Source organism: Cebus imitator, unplaced genomic scaffold, assembly GCF_001604975.1.
Source record: "Cebus imitator isolate Cc_AM_T3 unplaced genomic scaffold, Cebus_imitator-1.0 Scaffold312, whole genome shotgun sequence".
In the NCBI taxonomy this organism is placed as follows: Eukaryota; Metazoa; Chordata; class Mammalia; order Primates; family Cebidae; genus Cebus; species Cebus imitator.
Window position 1 is genome coordinate 1,260,816 of NW_016107627.1, and position 17,470 is coordinate 1,278,285.

Consider the following 17,470-nt stretch of genomic DNA (forward strand, 5'->3'; position numbering starts at 1 on the left):
CCCAGGTGCGCTGTTTCTTTTTCAAGCTATTTGGGAACCAAATCAAACCCCCTTAACATCCCAAGTTTCTAAAGACCCAATAACTGTGTCACACTTCCTAAATAAACACCAACAATTTCCAGGGCGCTGAAGGGAATAATAATACTAGTTTTAAAAGCAGGTGGCTGTGGAAGGCGTTATGTCCATTCTCCTTCTGTGGGTTTGGCCCGTATGTTTCGACGGTGGTGCTGGTCGTCAGGGCCAATCCTCAAACCCATGCCCCTTTCTGCGTTTTACAGTGGAGATGCCTGTGTGGAGGCAGCAAAGTGGCAAGCCATGGAAACATGGAAACATCCTTTCTGGAGTTAGCAAGGGCTATTGCGGGGCACCTATTTCCAGACCTCTAGGTTGCACCCCCAACCCCAACCTCCTTCCAGCCCCAGACAAAGGTGTGAGGAGGCTGAGGAGGTGAGAGGCCTAGTAAATGGCCAGCTAACTGGAACCCAGGTTAGCTGAGCTAACCGCGCTCAGCTGCCTGGAGCCCCCTGGACCCGATCTCTGGGGATGCTCGGGCTGGCGCTTTCGGCTCCCCGCTGCGCGGACGGGGGACTGAGGCTCCACCGCTCCCCGGGGCCCTCGGTGTGTCACCGAACACAGCCAAGTTTCCTGCGATGGGTATGGGCAATTAATAAACTCTAAGGGAAGTGAATTAGACATTTCCTGGCTTTTGAGCCTTTGTTTGATTGTTTCTGCAGGCAGAGGGAGGGGAAACTGGGGGGGGGGACGGTGGGGTGGACAAGAAAGGAGCTGGGGGACCCACCGAACCGCCTTTTATTGCCTCTGCAATTGCTTTACAACCCTCTGGTCCCGCGTGGTTTCTGTGAGGGCGGCCTCCCTGCAGAAGGGCTGGGTGTCGGCGGGTTTGGAGCATCTAGTGCCATTTGGGTCACGGCAGAGGCGGGTTCAAGGGCGAATGGGGCACCCGAATTACTAGAGGAATCGAAGGACCTTTGAAGCCCAGCCCAAGGGCGCCAGTGGGTGCTAAACAGGAGGGGGATTGCTAGCCGACACTGGGAAGAGCCTGATGGTCCACTCAGACCTTTCCTAAAAGCTAGGGCGAGGTAGGCAAAGGCACCGGTACAGCTGCATTTTAGTAGAGCTGCGCCAGGGCCCTAAGTGATGGGGACTTGGGGTTCAAGGGCTTTTCCCAAATCAGGTTCGCCATGCGCTATGCAGGGAGTTTCAGGGCAGCCTCTCCTGGTCGCCTGCCCTGTCTGCACGGGGCAGGGATCGGATTCCCCATCCCCACCCTCCAGCCTTGGCCACTCACCACCTGACTTGCGTGGGAACTGCGACTGGCCCAGGGCCTTTGGGTGCTAAGAATCACTCCGCAATTCACAGCCCTCTCAGGGGTTCTCCGAGGGTTACCGCCCTCCTGAGCTGGCCCTGAGTCCTGAGGCTCCACAGATATGTGTGGAGCTAAGAGTAACCAGAAAACAGAAAAGTGCTTCTTCTAATAGCACTATCACACTTATGTAGACTTCATGAGGATGAAAAGGTAGAAGACTGGGGCTGTGTGACCGTGACTGATATGTTGGATTCCGTGGGGATTTGGTTTGTCTGGTTGTTGTTTGTACAGTTATGAAGTTGGCCTATCCCACGTCCACCTCACCTTTGTGGCTGAAAGCCATTGAAAAACTATCACTTCCTTTACTTCCTTACTACTAAAGAATAAGTTGAATAAAATCTGCCTGTCATCAAATACTCTCATTTGGTTTGCAATCATTTTTACCCTCAGAGATGGAGGTTGTTGGAGAAAGACCTTTGACCTACAGTTGACCATTAGGATTGATAATTTCTTGGGAAATGCATTATTGTTCCAAAATATGCCCAGAAGGTCAAAACAACCACAGAACTCTCTTACATGTTCACAGTTCATATAATCACTCAATATTTATTTCTATTGGCCCCACGATGTGCTTCTCCTCCCCTTCATTTCTTATCCTTTAGGATGTTTTTGGATGGGAAATAAAGGAGAAGTAGAGGTTGTGCAGTTAAAAATAAAATCTCAAATTTCTTGGGTAGTTCCTCTCACTCCACACCCTTTCCAATATCTATACTTCAATATTTGAAGAAGCTGCTGAGATAAATCAAATAGTGACACGTTGATGGATTTACTTGTGTAAGCAATATGGTTGACATATGGCATTGCTATTTATGAATGACAGCATAAATTGTATTACAAAGTCTATTGCAATAATACTGCAGTTTATTGGAAAGCTGCTTGCCTGTCATCTGTATTCAATCTCTCTGGATATAGTTCGCCTGGGAGCCCAAAGGATAGGTCTTCAGAATAATTAAACACATTCACATAAGCTAATGCCTCCTATTTTTTGTTGTTTGGTTTTGTTTGTTTTGCAGCAGTGGAAACAGTACCATCAGGAAAAGAGGAGACAAGTAAGGACAATTAATTCTCTTCCTTTAGCAAAACCACAACCACTGACTATCACCAATGCAGGGGTAAAGGCCAAGGTGGCTGATGGCTTCTATTTTTTCTGAGTCCCTTTTGACAAATACACAAATATTACATCCCTATCACTAAACTGCTGGTGAGCACATATTTTATATAGAGACGTTTTATAAGCCCAGTTACAGAACATTAAATTTTAACTGTAGGAAGAAAATACATTCTTTTAGCGAACTGGAGAGGGTCTTATCCTATCACAACCTCATTGAGCACCCCTGCTTCTTACAAATGGTATTTAAAAGTTACAACATTGGCTGAGATTTTCACAATTTCCCCTTCTTTTACATTACACTTCTCTAAAGCCCTAACAAAGAACTTTTGTTCTAGGTGGGTTTTATAGAGGGGGCTCCCCCACCACACATGTGGTCCTTCATGGGTCAGGGGTCACTCAGCCCAGGAGTGGCTGAGAAGGCAGAATCAAAGGTGCCCTGCAACTTAATATCCTGTTGATGATCTTGTTGAATTTATGAGTCTGTGATACAGATGATGGTGCTGGAATCCTGTGAAATTCTTTTTTTTTGGGGGGGCGGGGGTCACTTGTTTGTCTCATTTCTTCTCTCAACCCTTTCCCACTACCCCCATTTCCACCTTCTTCCTTAAGTGGAAAATTAAAAGTTTGAGTGGTGTGGCAACCAAGAGCTTCTGCTTTTCAATGTAAAGGTCAATTTTATTTGCTTGTTCTTTGGCTTTTCCTGTCCAGCAGTGCATGCCTATGTGTGTGTAAGGATACAGAGTGTTCATACATGATGTATTTATGCATAGGTACACAAAACACACCCCATACCAGCAAAAACCTCAGTCAACACTGTTCACAGAGGCCCACAAACCTCAACGAGGTGCTTTGGTGGATGGGCGCTCTGGTGTTTGGCGGGATTTTCTGTTTTTTGAAGACAACCTGAATTCTCCATTGCGCTGCCATTCCCTCTACTTGCGGAGAAATGAACACCGGCCCGCGCGGCCTGGAGCCGGATCCGCTTAAGCCCCGGGCTGCGGCCCAGCCGCACGCCGCCTCCGTAAGATTTCGGAAGCACACTTTTGGGAAGCTTACAAAGAAGAGACATGCTTGTCAGATGGAGACAGTTGTGGGTCCTGCGGGCCTGACACTGCCACAGATGGGCCCTTCCAGAAACCTGTTGAAAAACTGAATTCACTCAAACTGTGCACTACACCGCTTGGCCGCTTTTTTCCTTCAGCCAAGGAACCCGAGTCTACTTTTGAGGCAGTAACTCTGAAAGCCTTTGCATGCTTTTTTTTTTTCCCTTGTCTCTCTCTCTCTCTCTCTCTCTCTCTCTCTCTCGCTCTCGCTCTCGCTCTCTCTTCCCTTTCCTTCCTTTAAAAAAAAAAGTGTCATGAAGTAAAGGGGTTTTGCGGTTTGTAGAGAAATAAAGCACTTCTGAGAAGGGACGGCGACGTGACTTTGAACTTGGCTCAGCTCTTCTGTGCCCTGCAGAGAGAGGAGAACTGGAGCCGGGAAAGAATAGTCAGGAGGGCCCAACCCGCGGGGTCTCCGGCGGGAATTAAGGCGTCCGCCCCACCGCCCGGCCGCGCACGGCCCCCGGAATCCGGCGCGAGCGAGCGTCCAGCCGCGCGATCCCCAAACGCGGGCGCAGCAAAAGCGGAATCAAAGCGAAACGAGAGAATGGGTCAAAGAGGAGAGGGAGGGAGGACTGGGGAGGGGTAAGACAGTGGGAAAGGAGGACGACTTGGAAGTCTGATGGCCTGAAAGAAGGAAGGGAAGTGAGGTCTCTGGATGTGCAGGTCTGCTATTCTCACAACCAATCTCCAAGAAAGCACTTTCCTTCGGAAATATTTTTGGAGTAAGCCTTTCCAGGTACTCTCCTCTCGCGCTCCTCTCCCATCCCCATAAAAATTGATGAATAAAACAAACAAGTGTGCAATATAAAAATTGCACTGGGCAATTTTTAATGGATTCAGCGTAGCAGGGCAGCCTTTCCGCCTGAGAAGTTCTCTTTTCTGGCCGCGTCCCTGTCACAGGTCTCTCTAGGTCTAGGGGGCCAGTTTGGCTAGTGCCCTCCGCCCCCTTTTATGCACAGAGAGAGGAGTGTGGAAATGGGAACTTCTCCTCCTTTCAAGAAAGGTGAGAATCTCCACCTTCCAGGCAAACTGCCTTGCTTTCAGACAGGATGCCATAGCCTCCCTCCTTCTTGCACCCCACCCCCACCCCCATGACAGGGAAGACGGGGACGGAGGCAGGGCACTGGGTCCCTTATGCTAGGTGCTACGGCCAGCGCCAACCTGCAGAGACTCGCTTAAGCCGGGAGAGGCTGCCTGAGCCGGCGCAAGAGAGCCCGGGCTCTGCCAGCCATAGTGAGCTAGAGGATTCTTCCCGCGTTTTTGTTGATTTCATTTCAGCATATAATACTGAAAATTGATTATTTCTCTTCGTTTAATTTTATTTCAACTCCTAGGGATTTACAAATAAAAGCAGTTATCCAGTCCAGTCCGGCGAACACTCTCGAAGCGCTGGCCTCAGGCTGTCCTTTTCACACCTCTGCAGCCCCGGGGTCTGCGGTTCCCTCTCTGGTTACCTCGGGAACGCGAGACTTGGGCGGCGGGATAGGAAATGTCCGCAGCGGTCAGCCTGGGCCGCAGGGCTGGCCAGGCGCGGCACGGGAGCAGCCTCGCCGCCGGACCACCGCCCGGGTGGCACTCCCCGCTCCTGGAGAAGGAGTGGATATATATGCTTTCTAGAAGGTTTAAGCCCTGAGGAGTCTGGCGGCTTCTTCTCCCGAGACCCTGAGCCTGACCCGCAGACAAACTCGGGCCTGAGCCTCGCTTGGTCTCGGGCGTTCCCACATTTCCTAGCCCAAGGATGCGGTGGCCCGGCTTCTGGGCATTTAGCCTGAGGGTGACACTGTCTTTAAACGACTTCCAAACAACCCCCTTCCACGCGGGGGTCGCAGCCCAGTGTTTACTGCTGTAATCGGAGCAGGACGCAAGCGGCGGGGGGGAGCTCAGCGCGTCGAGGGGCGGACGGAGCCGCCGCGGGGGGCGGGGAAGGCGGTGTCTGGGTGGGCGTCCGGAGGGTGGGAAGAAGGGGACTGCCTGGCTTTCTCTGTGCCCACCGTCCTGCACCTGTGGTTTCCAAGCCACAGAGCAAGTTTACAAAGGCAGGGGGGAGAGAAGGGAGGGTGGGCAGCACACCAGCCCCCCGCCTCTCCTCGTGGCGCGCTCCAGGCGGGGCCCCGGGCCTGAAACGTCCCGGTGCGCAGAGCCTCCTGCCGGGCGACCCAGCTGCTAGCCACGTCTGGAGCAGCCAGGAGTGCTCGGGCCAGGCGCCCCCGAGGTGTTTGGTGTCCGCTGGGAGCTGCTCGGGTCCCCAGGGAGTCGGTGGCCTACGCGGAAGGACTGCAGCGCTGGGCTGCGTCCCATTCCTGACCCGGCCGAGGACGCCTAGACCTCGCGGCCTGGGCCCACGTCCACGCCACGCTGGACGCCCGGCTCCCGGGAGCGCCGCGGTCGGCCGGGACTAGAAGCCGCCGCGCCGAGCACTCGGGTGAAGCTCAGCAGGATGGCAGGCCGGGCCAGCGGGCACGTTCGGCTGCTGCCCGGGCCGCGAGCAGCTCAGGGGGCGCGGGGACAGAGAGGCGGGCCGGCCGCGGGGCGGGGGCGCGGGATTGACGAGGCCGCGGTGGCCAATCGCGGCCCTGGGACGGCGGGCGGGGCGGGAGCCGCCGTTAAAGGGGCGGTTTGACCGGGGGACCCGGCCTCGAGCTGGAGGGTGGGTGGGTGGGAGCGAGGGAGGCCGGGGCGGGAGACTAGGGGGCGCGGGGGGAGGGGAGAGGAAAAGGAGGAGACAAAAAATACAAAATAAAAGGCTGCTGCTGCGGCGTCGGCGGCGCCCACAGAAATCAACAGAGGAGGTGGCAACGCAGCCCACCGCAGCCGAGCCCAGGGATCCCGCCTGGGCCTCACACTCGCTCTGGCCGCGGACTGCGCTCGGTCCACGCGGCGCGGCCGCTAGTTCCCGGCTCAGCGCCCAGGGCCGAGCGGTGGGAGGGAGAGAGGGAGCGAGAGATCACTTTTTTTATTGTTGTTATTGTTTTTCAGCCCAGCCTCCCCCTCCTCCCCTCCCCCTGCTTGCGTTCTCCCCTCCCACATCCCCCTCCCCCTACTCCCCCGCCTCCTCCTCCGGCACAACTTAAAGAAAGGGGGAGCGTCGGGGCTGCTGCCTTCATCTGGGGGAATTCGTAGCCACTGCAAGTTTACTACGCGAGGCGCAGCCAATGCCAAGCGCCGAGGCCGAGGAGGGCTAAACACTGCGGCCGCCGCGCCGAACAATACCCGCCGCGCGCGGGGCGGCGCGAGCAGGGCCGTGGGGGAGGGAGCTGTAGCCGGAGCGCGCCGTGGAGGACGCGTGGACTCCGCCTGCCGCCCCGGCACTCCCGCCGCGGTCAGGTGGAGACGCTGGTGCGCTGGCTCCGGGCGCCAAGCGCGGAGTTCGCCTCGGTCCTCTCCTCGCCCGCCTGCCTGGTGTGCCCACGGCCGCGGCGCTAAGGCACCGTGGTCCCGCCGCGGCTGTGACTGCATTCTGCCGGCGCTGCTCGGCGCGGCCGGACTCCGGGTCCGTGGGGCGTGCGAGTGAGTGAGTGTGTGCGTGCGCGCACGGGTGCGCGCAGGGGTGGGGGCCGCTGCGCGGTGCTCGCCCCCGGTAGCCCCCCTCTCCTCTCGGCTCCCCACACCTCCCTCCGGCTCCCTCCTCCCGCCCGCCCTCCCCTGCCCTGCTCACCCGCCCCCGCCGCAGCTCCTTTAATACACTTTGGTTCTCCTCCTGGCTTTGGACTCTTCTCCTCCTCCACCTCCTCCTCCTCCTCCCGCGCCTCCTCCGCCGCCGCCGCCTCCTCCTCTTCCTCTCTGCGCCTTCGCTCGGCTCCCGGCCGCCCGAGGCAGATCCAGGCGGCGGCGGAGGCGGCGGGCGCCGGAGAGCTGCTCCCAGGACTGAAGCAGCCGCCACCACCGCCGCCTGCGCCTGGAGCCCGGTGGCCGCCGGACGCACCGCGCGGATCGGGAGCGGGAGTCTAGGCAGCGCGGAGGCGCGGGGCTCGCCTGGGCGGGCGGGCGCTCTGGCCATGCTCCTGGACGCGGGTCCCCAGTTCCCGGCCATCGGGGTGGGCAGCTTCGCGCGCCACCATCACCACTCCGCCGCCGCGGCGGCGGCGGCGGCCGCCGAGATGCAGGATCGTGAACTGAGCCTGGCGGCGGCACAGAACGGCTTCGTTGACTCGGCCGCTGCTCACATGGGAGCCTTCAAGCTCAACCCGGGCGCGCACGAGCTGTCCCCGGGCCAGAGCTCGGCGTTCACGTCGCAGGGCCCCGGCGCCTACCCCGGCTCCGCTGCAGCTGCTGCTGCGGCCGCAGCGCTCGGGCCCCACGCTGCGCACGTTGGCTCCTACTCTGGGCCGCCCTTCAACTCCACCCGGGATTTCCTGTTCCGCAGCCGCGGCTTCGGGGACTCGGCGCCAGGTGGCGGGCAGCATGGGCTGTTCGGACCGGGCGCGGGCGGCCTACACCATGCGCACTCGGACGCGCAGGGCCACCTCCTCTTCCCCGGCCTGCCAGAGCAGCACGGGCCGCACAGCTCGCAGAATGTGCTCAACGGGCAGATGCGCCTCGGGCTGCCTGGAGAGGTGTTCGGGCGCTCGGAGCAATACCGCCAGGTGGCCAGCCCGCGGACCGACCCCTACTCGGCGGCGCAACTCCACAACCAGTACGGCCCCATGAATATGAACATGGGTATGAACATGGCAGCAGCGGCGGCCCACCACCACCACCATCATCACCACCACCCCGGTGCCTTTTTCCGCTACATGCGGCAGCAGTGCATCAAGCAGGAGCTCATCTGCAAATGGATCGACCCCGAGCAGCTGAGCAACCCCAAGAAGAGCTGCAACAAAACTTTCAGCACCATGCACGAGCTGGTGACCCACGTCTCCGTGGAGCACGTCGGCGGCCCGGAGCAGAGCAACCACGTCTGCTTCTGGGAGGAGTGTCCGCGAGAGGGCAAGCCCTTCAAGGCCAAATACAAACTGGTCAACCACATCCGCGTGCACACAGGCGAGAAACCCTTCCCCTGCCCCTTCCCCGGCTGCGGCAAGGTCTTCGCGCGCTCCGAGAACCTCAAGATCCACAAAAGGACCCACACAGGTAACCGCGGTCTGGGACAGGGACCAGGTGCGGAGGGGAGACACGCACAGGCAGAGGGGCTGTGGGTGCCGACGTTGGGTGCAGACCGCCAGCGGGGGCCCTGGGATGGGAGGTGTTTTTTTTGCATCTACGAGAGAGCCAGCCGCTTGTTTTTGTTGGAGGATGACAGAATATTATCAGGCTGGATTTTTCCATGTGCGGAAATCGAGTTTTAAATGATCAGCCTCACATCAAATGTATGCTTCGGTCATGCAGTTGCTTGGTTTGCTCAGCCCCGGTTAATAATTTCCGTTCTAAGTAGAAAGCACAAAATAAAACTGCTCTCTAATTCGGTGCCCGGGAAGCGAGCCTAGAGAGGATTTTGCCAGCTTGTCTGAATGTGCTTTTCTGCTCAGAGTGCTGTCTGTTTGAGTGGTTTGTGTGTTTTCCCACTTCTTTCACTCGTGGTCCAAACGCCCTTCCCGGGACTGTTTCCCATTAAATGAGACTGGTGTGAGCCGAAGCTGTAATGCATTTCTCATTTTTAAAGTGTTTTTAAAGCCCGTTCCGGGTGGGTCGCAGGGACTTTACGGTGGTTTCGCAGCAATTTGTGAAATTCTCTAATGGGCACCAGAGGGTTTGCGATTCCCAACTTGGACCCAGGTCAGCTAGAGCCCCAGGCAGCGCGGCCCCGCAGGGGGATCGCGTGAGAAGAGAGCTGAAAAAGAACGCGCCTCCTGCCTCATAGATTATTCATCTATGACCAGGTCTCAGCCAAAATCGTGCCAGACGATTTCCTAAAAGAAAGCCAAATGTTTTAGCAACTTCCCTCGTCAATATTTACTCCGAAGTGGGGATGCGCCAGCGGCCTATTGTTCTCTTCCGGGGAGGGAGGGAGCAGAGGTGCTAGACAAGCTTTTAACAAGGTTTAAAATTTGAGAAATTTATTTGCATGAAATGCTTGCTTTTGAGTCCTGTGTCTGAGCGGATGTCTTTAAGAAACAATTTAGGTGCTAATGGAATTTAACGTTAAATGATCCCCTTTCCAAGTGGAACGAGGTTTGAGTTCTCACACCTCTAAATGACTCCAAGCATTTGGAATTCTGGCAACCGGATGCAGGGACCGCCAGAAAATTAAACGAGGAGGTTTTGAAAGGCTTTTCTGACTTCCCCAACCCTCACTTACCAGCTTGTGCCTCTCCGCAATCACTAGATGCTGCCTTATCTCTAGTATTTACCTTTCATTCAACTTATTCTTTAAAGACTGGAGGTGAGACTAGAATTGTGGTTAATTCCATCTGCAGAATTTTGGATGGAAAATACTGGCTCAGTCACTCTCCACAGCCCGGCCCCTAAACAACACGTAGCAACTCCAAATGTAATTGCTTACTGGCCCTGGCGCGAAACCGACAGCAGCCCAGCAGCCTGTGTGATTTTGATAATGCCCCAAATATTTTGTCATAATAACAGCTTCTCTGTGGCGAGACCAACTTGTTAGAAGCCGCAAATCCAAGAAGCCCTCTAGAAAGGCAGGCAGGGCCAGGAACTACCCACATTCCTGAGAAATTTGAGGAGATGGGCGTCAGCCTGGGAGAAAGTAAAATATTAAATAAATGAGCAGGGCTGTCGGGCGAGAAGGCGGTTAATTTGATCTCGGTTCTGCCACAGAGGGGATTGGATTGGTTTAAGGGACTCAGCCCCCTCAGGCCCTTCTCCCTCGCCGCGGCCCAGCCGCCCGCGGCCCAGGGCTCAGCAGGCTCTGGGTGTCTGCAGCCAGCGCCGGTGTTTGCCTTCCACAGGAGAGAAGCCGTTCCAGTGTGAGTTTGAGGGCTGCGACCGGCGCTTCGCCAACAGCAGCGACAGGAAGAAGCACATGCACGTCCACACCTCCGATAAGCCCTATCTTTGCAAGATGTGTGACAAGTCCTACACGCACCCTAGCTCGCTGCGGAAGCACATGAAGGTACCACCGCGGCGGCCGGGAGGAGGGCGAGGCACCGGGGCAGCACTGGTCTGGACCACCTCAGCGGGCCTGGGAGGGTCCCCAGGGGTCGGGGCGGCGATGAGGACCTTTGTGGGGGTGCTTTCCCCCAGGGGCCCGGCCCCACAGCAGCTGCACTCACACCCAGTCCCCTCTGGTCCCCCCTCCCGGCTTTTGTCTTGCAGGTCCATGAGTCCTCCCCGCAGGGCTCTGAATCCTCCCCGGCTGCCAGCTCTGGCTACGAGTCGTCGACGCCCCCGGGGCTGGTGTCCCCCAGCTCCGAGCCCCAGAGCAGCTCCAATCTGTCCCCAGCGGCGGCAGCAGCAGCGGCGGCGGCTGCAGCGGCGGCAGCCGCGGTGTCCGCGGTACACCGGGGCGGAGGTTCGGGCAGTGGCGGCACGGGAGGCGGCTCGGGTGGCGGCAGCGGCGGGGGCGGCGGCGGGGCAGGCGGTGGGGGCGGCGGCAGCTCTGGCGGGGGCAGCGGGACAGCTGGGGGCCACAGCGGCCTCTCCTCCAACTTCAATGAATGGTACGTGTGAGGGATCGGGCCTCTCTCCCACTCCCTGTTCCCACCCCAGCGCAGCGACCCTCCCCGCAGCTAGCAGCGAGGGCACCTTGTGATCATGTTGTTAAAATTACGAATCTGATTTTTATGATGATGAAAATTTTACCAGCAGAAGGATTTTTAAAACTTTTTTTTAAAAAAATAATAATCTAGGCATGAAGAGCAAAAATATCCCTTCCGGAGTCTTTGAAGCTGAAAATATAAAACAAATAAAAAATAAAAAAATAAAAACCCACAAAAATATTGACCCAAACCTCCCTGCTAACCTCCATGCCCACGTTCTTTCCCACCCTGTTCCCAGTCTTCTGACAAACTGTGTACATAGCGGACTCCTCCTTTCTTCTCCGAGGTGGTTTTAATGGCTTTTTGGTGTATAGAAGTTTGTCCATTTGTAAAACTCCGGATTGCCTTCCTCCCCGCCTTCCTCCCCTTCCCTTCCCCAAAGTGATGGGCTTTCTCTTCTCTTTTTTAGTTTACCCGGTTTCTTTTTAAGTAATGTGGAAGAAAATGGTTTATTTTGTATTGTGGTATTGAATATTGTGTTCCTTTTTATGAGGCAACCTGATTGTAAACTTCATGTAACTATAGACTGGAAAAAAACCGAGCCGTGCCAAAGTCGCCCTTCTGTTTCTTCAACACACTGACCCATAGCACACACATACACACCACCACCACCACCAACGCTTGTGAATGTATTTTTCTGTTAGCTGGGTTTACATGTGATGTTGTAGTGCTTTTGCAAGTTCAATTTGTTAGTTCTTGTATGAAAGATTGTGGGGGGGAAATAAACGTCGTGCCGTTAGCTTTTTCCGTAATAACACCCTTCCTTCTGTAAATACCCGTTACCATATTTATCCATTTGTAATTAAATTATGGTATTAACTTGCTACAGAGGAAACAATATTTATAAAGAATGTTTCTTAACTATAAATATGTACAATTGTGGGCATAAACTGTTTCAAGATTTTTTATTTGAAGGTTTTAAGTGGTTTGATCATTTCTTGTGATGTTTTGAGAGTAATGCATACAGAAATATAATAAAATGTGTTGAAACTGCATGAACATACTATTTTTTCTAGCAAAGTTATTAAAGAAAATGGGGAAAGAGGCAGCTGAGGATTGACTTGGGTAGCAGTAGCGAGCCTGAATGGGCGGGTGGCACATGCATTCTGGGGAGGAAGGTGTGTTTCTGCATAGAAAACAAGCCAAAGCGCCCCTTTGGCAGAAGGTCTCAAAATTATTTTCTTTGTCCTTTGTTTAATAGCTGAGAGTGAATTAAATTTTTGGAAAGCCCCTGTGAGGAATGGCGGCAGGAACCTTCAGAGCTTCTAATGGCTCCATTATCTGAGGGAATGCCTTTCTTTCTTTCAGCTATTTGGGCTGGATTTAAGAGCACTAAACATTTCCTTATTCTTTGTTTGCCCCCTTTCCTGCCCCCTTTCCTCTCCCTCCCTCTGAAAAGCTGAGGTACAGTTATTTTTAATTACACATTTAAAACTGAGCAGAGTACTTTCTTTTTGAACTTGGCCTAATGATTATAGTTTAAGAGCCCGTGTGTACCAAAAGTTGCTTGAAATTTTAAGCAGAGAAATCCTGCTGAAGCAAAGCGGCTGTGTGCCAACAAGCAGGATGGTCCAGGCAAGGTGATAAATAGGCCACATTTTGATCTTCTTGGGGGAGGAGAATAGATAGCAAAGGAACAAACCATTAGCCCCCCCAAAAAAGAGAACCTCTTGAAGAATTCAGTAAAAATAAAATAGAATAAGGTATCAACATAAAATTGCTAGGTGGAAGTGAGGGAGCCAGAGCCCCAGCCACCAGCTTTTCTCCTAGGTTTATAGCCTTGCTACCTCCCCCGCAGGAGCTGTTAAGAGTTTTCAAACAAGATACTCAAAGGAAGAAGGCAAAAATAATTTTAATAACCAAAGAGTAGGGATGGGGAAGATTATTTTTAAATTTCTAAGCCATCAAAATACCTCCATCTCCCAGTAGCTCCAAGAGGCCTTGGGCAGTGGTGGAGCTCCCCCCTCCAGCCCCCCCCCACCAGCGGGGAAAAGACTTGGGTGGCAGCAGCGACACCTCCAGAGGGTCGCCCAGCACCGCCACAGAGACGGAGAGCGCGGGTGGCTGCGGTGGCTGCCGCTGCGGCTGCCCGGCTCTCCTTTCCCTCCTGCCTGGAATGAGCCTCCGGGCCAGGCTGGCCAGGCCTGAGGGGCGCTTGGGGAGAGCGGGCAGCCCTGACCTCCTAGAGGTCACACTACCTGTTCAATGAGGAGGAAAGGCGGCCAGCCTGGGGGTGGGGTGGGGGTGCCACCAGAGGGTGACAGATGCCGGGCTTGCCTTCCCCAGTGGCTCTTCGAACTGCCCAAGCGCCATCTCCTGAAGCAATCAGACCCCTATTAAAATCAAATTTATAACCCCTAATATATTAGGCGAAATTATTAAAATAATTGGCATATGTTACTGATCCTTGGGAGAGTTCATTGAGCACATTATAAGCTGTGATGAAAATCGTTTAGGGTTTTCCAAAGCCCCCTCTCCCCCATAGGAGGATGAAGGAGTCAAATGAAATATTTGTCATAACTTGTGCAATAATAAAAAGGCCTATTGGAAATGTTTCAACTTTAATTTTTTTTTTTTTTTTTTTTTTTGGTGGAAATTCGTTTTGAGAGAAGTCCCAAATCTAAGGAGAAGGACAAGATGGGAGTGAGGAGGGCAACTTTACCACGGGGCTTGAGGCTTTTCTTCCCATCTGGGGAAGAAGGAAAACGGCAAGAAAGACGTGGCCGAGCTCACAGCATTTAGTTGGTTCGATTGCTTCCCTCAACTCAAAGTCCGAGAGCCGCCCGAGGCCCCTTCGGGTCCGGGGGCGCTGATCCTAGTTTTCAGCAGAAAAGTAAAATATGAAGCAGGCAGATCCCAGCCCGGGAGTGGTCTCCGAGTCCACCCTAGGACTTGCGGAGCAGGCGGGAGCCGCCTTCCCTCGAAAGGGCTCCCAGTTCCCGGTCCCTCGCTTCACAAGGCTTTGTCCAAACAAGTCACGGATCCAACAAGGTGGTCCAGTCTCTCTCCCTTTCGCCTTTCTCTTCTGCCCTTCTAATCCCAAGGACTGGATGAAGGGGAGGGGAGATGGCAGTAGTGTAGAAGTGTCAAGATGTGAAAATTGCTCAACTGAGAACGCACGCAGGGCTCGCGGCCCCACAGCCTGCACTGCATTCAGGCGCCTGGGCCTGGGCCTGGGCCTGGGGGTGGGGGTGGGGGTGGGGGGGACGGGCGTCCTCCCCCAACCCCACCCCGGACCTGAACGCTAACCTGCTCTTGCCTTGACTCCAGAGACACAAAACTGAAGCCAGCCCTCTCTGCTCGCTGGGACCCTGCACTGCACTGCGCTGCGCTGCGGGTCGCTGCCCGCAGGGAGGCCCAACTTGCAGTGGCCGCAGCACGGTTTCTGCCAGCCGCCGCCTTCAACTTGAACTTCAGTGCGCTCAGAGCGGCTTCCTTTGCCCTCCGCTCCATCCACCACCTAAGAACTCTCCTCAGCGCGAGGGTCGCTTTATCTGGAGGCAGCTGGAGGCCCCTCGGGAGGTCCGTCATTATTATTATTAATTATCGTGATCCTCACTGCATTATTAATGCCCACGATGATAACTAGCATCGGTATCAGCTTTCCCTGGTTCAGTGATATCCCACGAAATTCGGGGCGGGGAGACAGTTACTTCAGGATCAGAGGCCGCGTCGATTTTCCTCGGGGCGTAGGCAAGGGGAGGCTGCTGGGGCCAAGGCCGGGCTGCACGCGGGGGAAGAAACTCATTCTAGGCCCCACAGGCCCATCCCAAGCTGCCTGGCGCTCTTCCCTAGGCCGGCACCTTCGCTCTTCCTCTTCCCAACCCCCTAGCCCCTTTGTCTCTTTTTCAGACGGATGTTTTCAGTCTCAAGTGGTTTTATTTTCCGCACAAAACCCTGAGATCAAGGGCAGATCACAGACTGTACCGGAGGCTCGGGTTTCCCTGGACTCCGTGCTATTCTGCATCCCAGGGTTGGCTGGGAAGGAAGGCCTGGGCCGGAGAGGTGACGGGTCTCCAGGTCCGCAGGCTGGGGGTGGGGGACTGGGGGGGTTGGGGGTATGTGTGTCCTGGTAGGTCCCTGGTGAGCTCACCCGTGGCATCAGGGACCCATGGAAACCCACCAGGCGCCCACCAGGGACACTCGGGTCCTACCCTCTCCCACACTACTCCACCGAACTGATCGGAAGGGCGCACTAGGCCTGCTTCCAACGGCTGAGCGATCAAGGCCTCAAAATCACACTCCGTCAAGACTTGGTTGGACCTTTGGGTAGGTTTTTTTCACTTTAGCAGGCACGTGTCCCGGAAAGAGGTCCTTGAAACCCAAAGCAAGGGTTCAATAATGATTTGTGGATTGATGGTTATAGTCTGATATCACTCTGGTTCCACAAAAACTTGGAGCTCCTTGGCCCACTGTCACCCCCAGCAGACCGAAATGAACCGTTTCTATTTTTAACTGGCAACTGAGAACAGGGCAGGAAGAAGTTCCCCTCCACTTCCCCCTTCCGGACCCCAGATCATTGCTGGGCTTTTATTTTAGGGGGAAAAAAAACGAAGGTCTTTCCAGACTGGATACAGTGGTTGGGCAAAAACCAACAGGCTAGTCTGGTGGGGTGCCTGAGCACGAAAAGGCCTCTATGGCCATTTGAATCGGGTGTTGCAAATGAGAACTCTGTAAGCCATGACCAGTGCAGCCAGAGGGTCTGAGTTCACGGTCAAGGCTGTGGTTGACTAGGTCCAGCGAGTCCAGGCCTCGCCCCTCCCCCGAGCTGCCACAGCCAAGATCCCCGGCGGGGAACTCGAGACCAGGGTCCTCCCACTCCTGCCCCGCCCCAACGGTCCGAGAATTCTTGGTCCTGGGGCCACCTCGTCGCTCTCCCAAGTTTCTCTTTTGTTCCCAGGGACCAACGAGCTTTTGAAAAGGTGACACCTTGCTTCGCCTTCTCCTGCTCTAGGCCCTGCCCTCGTCCGGCATCCCTCCTGCCCCACGAAGCGAGACGAGGCTCAGCACAGCTGTCTGCCAGAGTGACGGGGGCGGGGGTTCCCCTGTTTGCGTGTGTGCGCGCGCGCACACACACACCGACACACTCACACCATATGCTCACACATCCTCACCTCCTACGGCTTCCGCACCTCCTAGCCACGGGCTCGCGTGAGTGGGAAGGACCTGAGGCTGCAGAAATGGGGGTGAATGTGGGCAGCAGGAGACGCTCCCCGCATCTCTCCGCCCACCCATTCCTACCTCCCCCAGCCCTTTCTAGCGTTGCCTTGGAGGCGGCAGGACCTGCCCTGCGCTCTCAACCCAGTTCGGCCTTGGAGGGTCCTCCGCCCGGGCGGCACTCCCCAGGCCCGCACCGGAGCCACTGGTGTGGGACTGGGCTGAGCCGGGCTCCCAGCAGTCAAGTCTCCCAGGCCCACTCCCAGGGGCTTCGAGAGGCCAGGCGGCCCCACCTGCCCGCGTGCCCTGCAGGCCTTCGGGTGTAGGGAGTGGGGCGCCCCCTCACCTCCCAGGAAATCTGGAGTGAGGGAAGAGCTGCCTGGCCCCCGCGTCCCCAAAACCTGGTCTCAACCTCTGCCTTTCCCAACCTCCCGGAGCCAGGTTTCTGTCTGTCCTAGAGGCCAAGCCAGTGGCCCCGGGGAGCAGAAAGGAGCTCAGAGCTGCTAGAGAAGGTGGGGGGTAGAAATAATAATAATGTTAATAATGTCAGAGATAACCATCGCAGTTAAAGTTCAGCGACTGGGCTGCTCGGCGGAGGCCGGCGGAGACCTACAGAGGCTCCTGACTGGCAGAGCTGGAGGTGGGCTTGGGGTCCCCTGTTCACGGGGACTCTTATGTTGCCCCCGCCCCTCGCCAAAGCCCCCTAAACTTCGGGTCTGGAACCAGGCCGAGCCAGCAAGGGCCTGCCAGGAGCCCCGCCGGAGCCTCCCGCTGCAGCCAGGCTGCTTCTTGTTCTTTTCTTTCTCTTGGCCCACCGGGCCCACAGTGGTCAGGGTGGCCGAGTGTGGTTTCCCGACACTCTCTGGCGTCTGCTGGGTCTGCGTGCCCCTGGCCGGGTCTCCACCCCCGGGCCTGTCTCCCGGCCTCTGCCCGCCCGCCGGTAAATGGTGGATTTAATGAGCGCCTATGCGGCGTTGGCCGGCGGTTCTGAAGATGCGCTGACCTGGAGGGAGGGCGCGAAAGGTCAGGCGCACGCCGGGCCCAACTTGGGCTC

General features: G+C 55.8%; 1 protein-coding gene across 2 annotated transcripts; it reads left to right on the forward strand.

The window, feature by feature from the left end:
* Positions 1-7,284: 7,284 nt before the first annotated feature.
* Positions 7,285-12,258, forward strand: ZIC2 (Zic family member 2). Of its 2 annotated transcripts, none has more exons than XM_017503567.2 (3): positions 7,285-8,671; positions 10,450-10,613; positions 10,817-12,258. In XM_017503567.2, exons 1-3 carry the CDS (start codon positions 7,597-7,599, stop codon positions 11,168-11,170), a joined length of 1,593 nt encoding a protein of 530 aa, XP_017359056.1. In that variant the 5' UTR covers positions 7,285-7,596; the 3' UTR covers positions 11,171-12,258. The 2 variants fall into 2 exon arrangements, with proteins under 2 accessions (XP_017359056.1, XP_017359057.1); XM_017503568.2 differs by having other exon boundaries at positions 10,780-10,910.
* The last annotated feature ends 5,212 nt before the right edge of the window (positions 12,259-17,470 follow it).

Bases quoted from the DNA above. Each gene is read 5' to 3' on its own strand.
- ZIC2 (XM_017503567.2), top strand. From the start codon at position 7,597: ATGCTCCTGGACGCGGGTCCCCAGTTCCCGGCCATCGGGGTGGGCAGC. The intron at 8,672-10,449 runs GTAACCGCGGTC...TGCCTTCCACAG, and splicing joins CCACAAAAGGACCCACACAG to GAGAGAAGCCGTTCCAGTGT. The intron at 10,614-10,816 runs GTACCACCGCGG...TTTGTCTTGCAG, and splicing joins CGCTGCGGAAGCACATGAAG to GTCCATGAGTCCTCCCCGCA.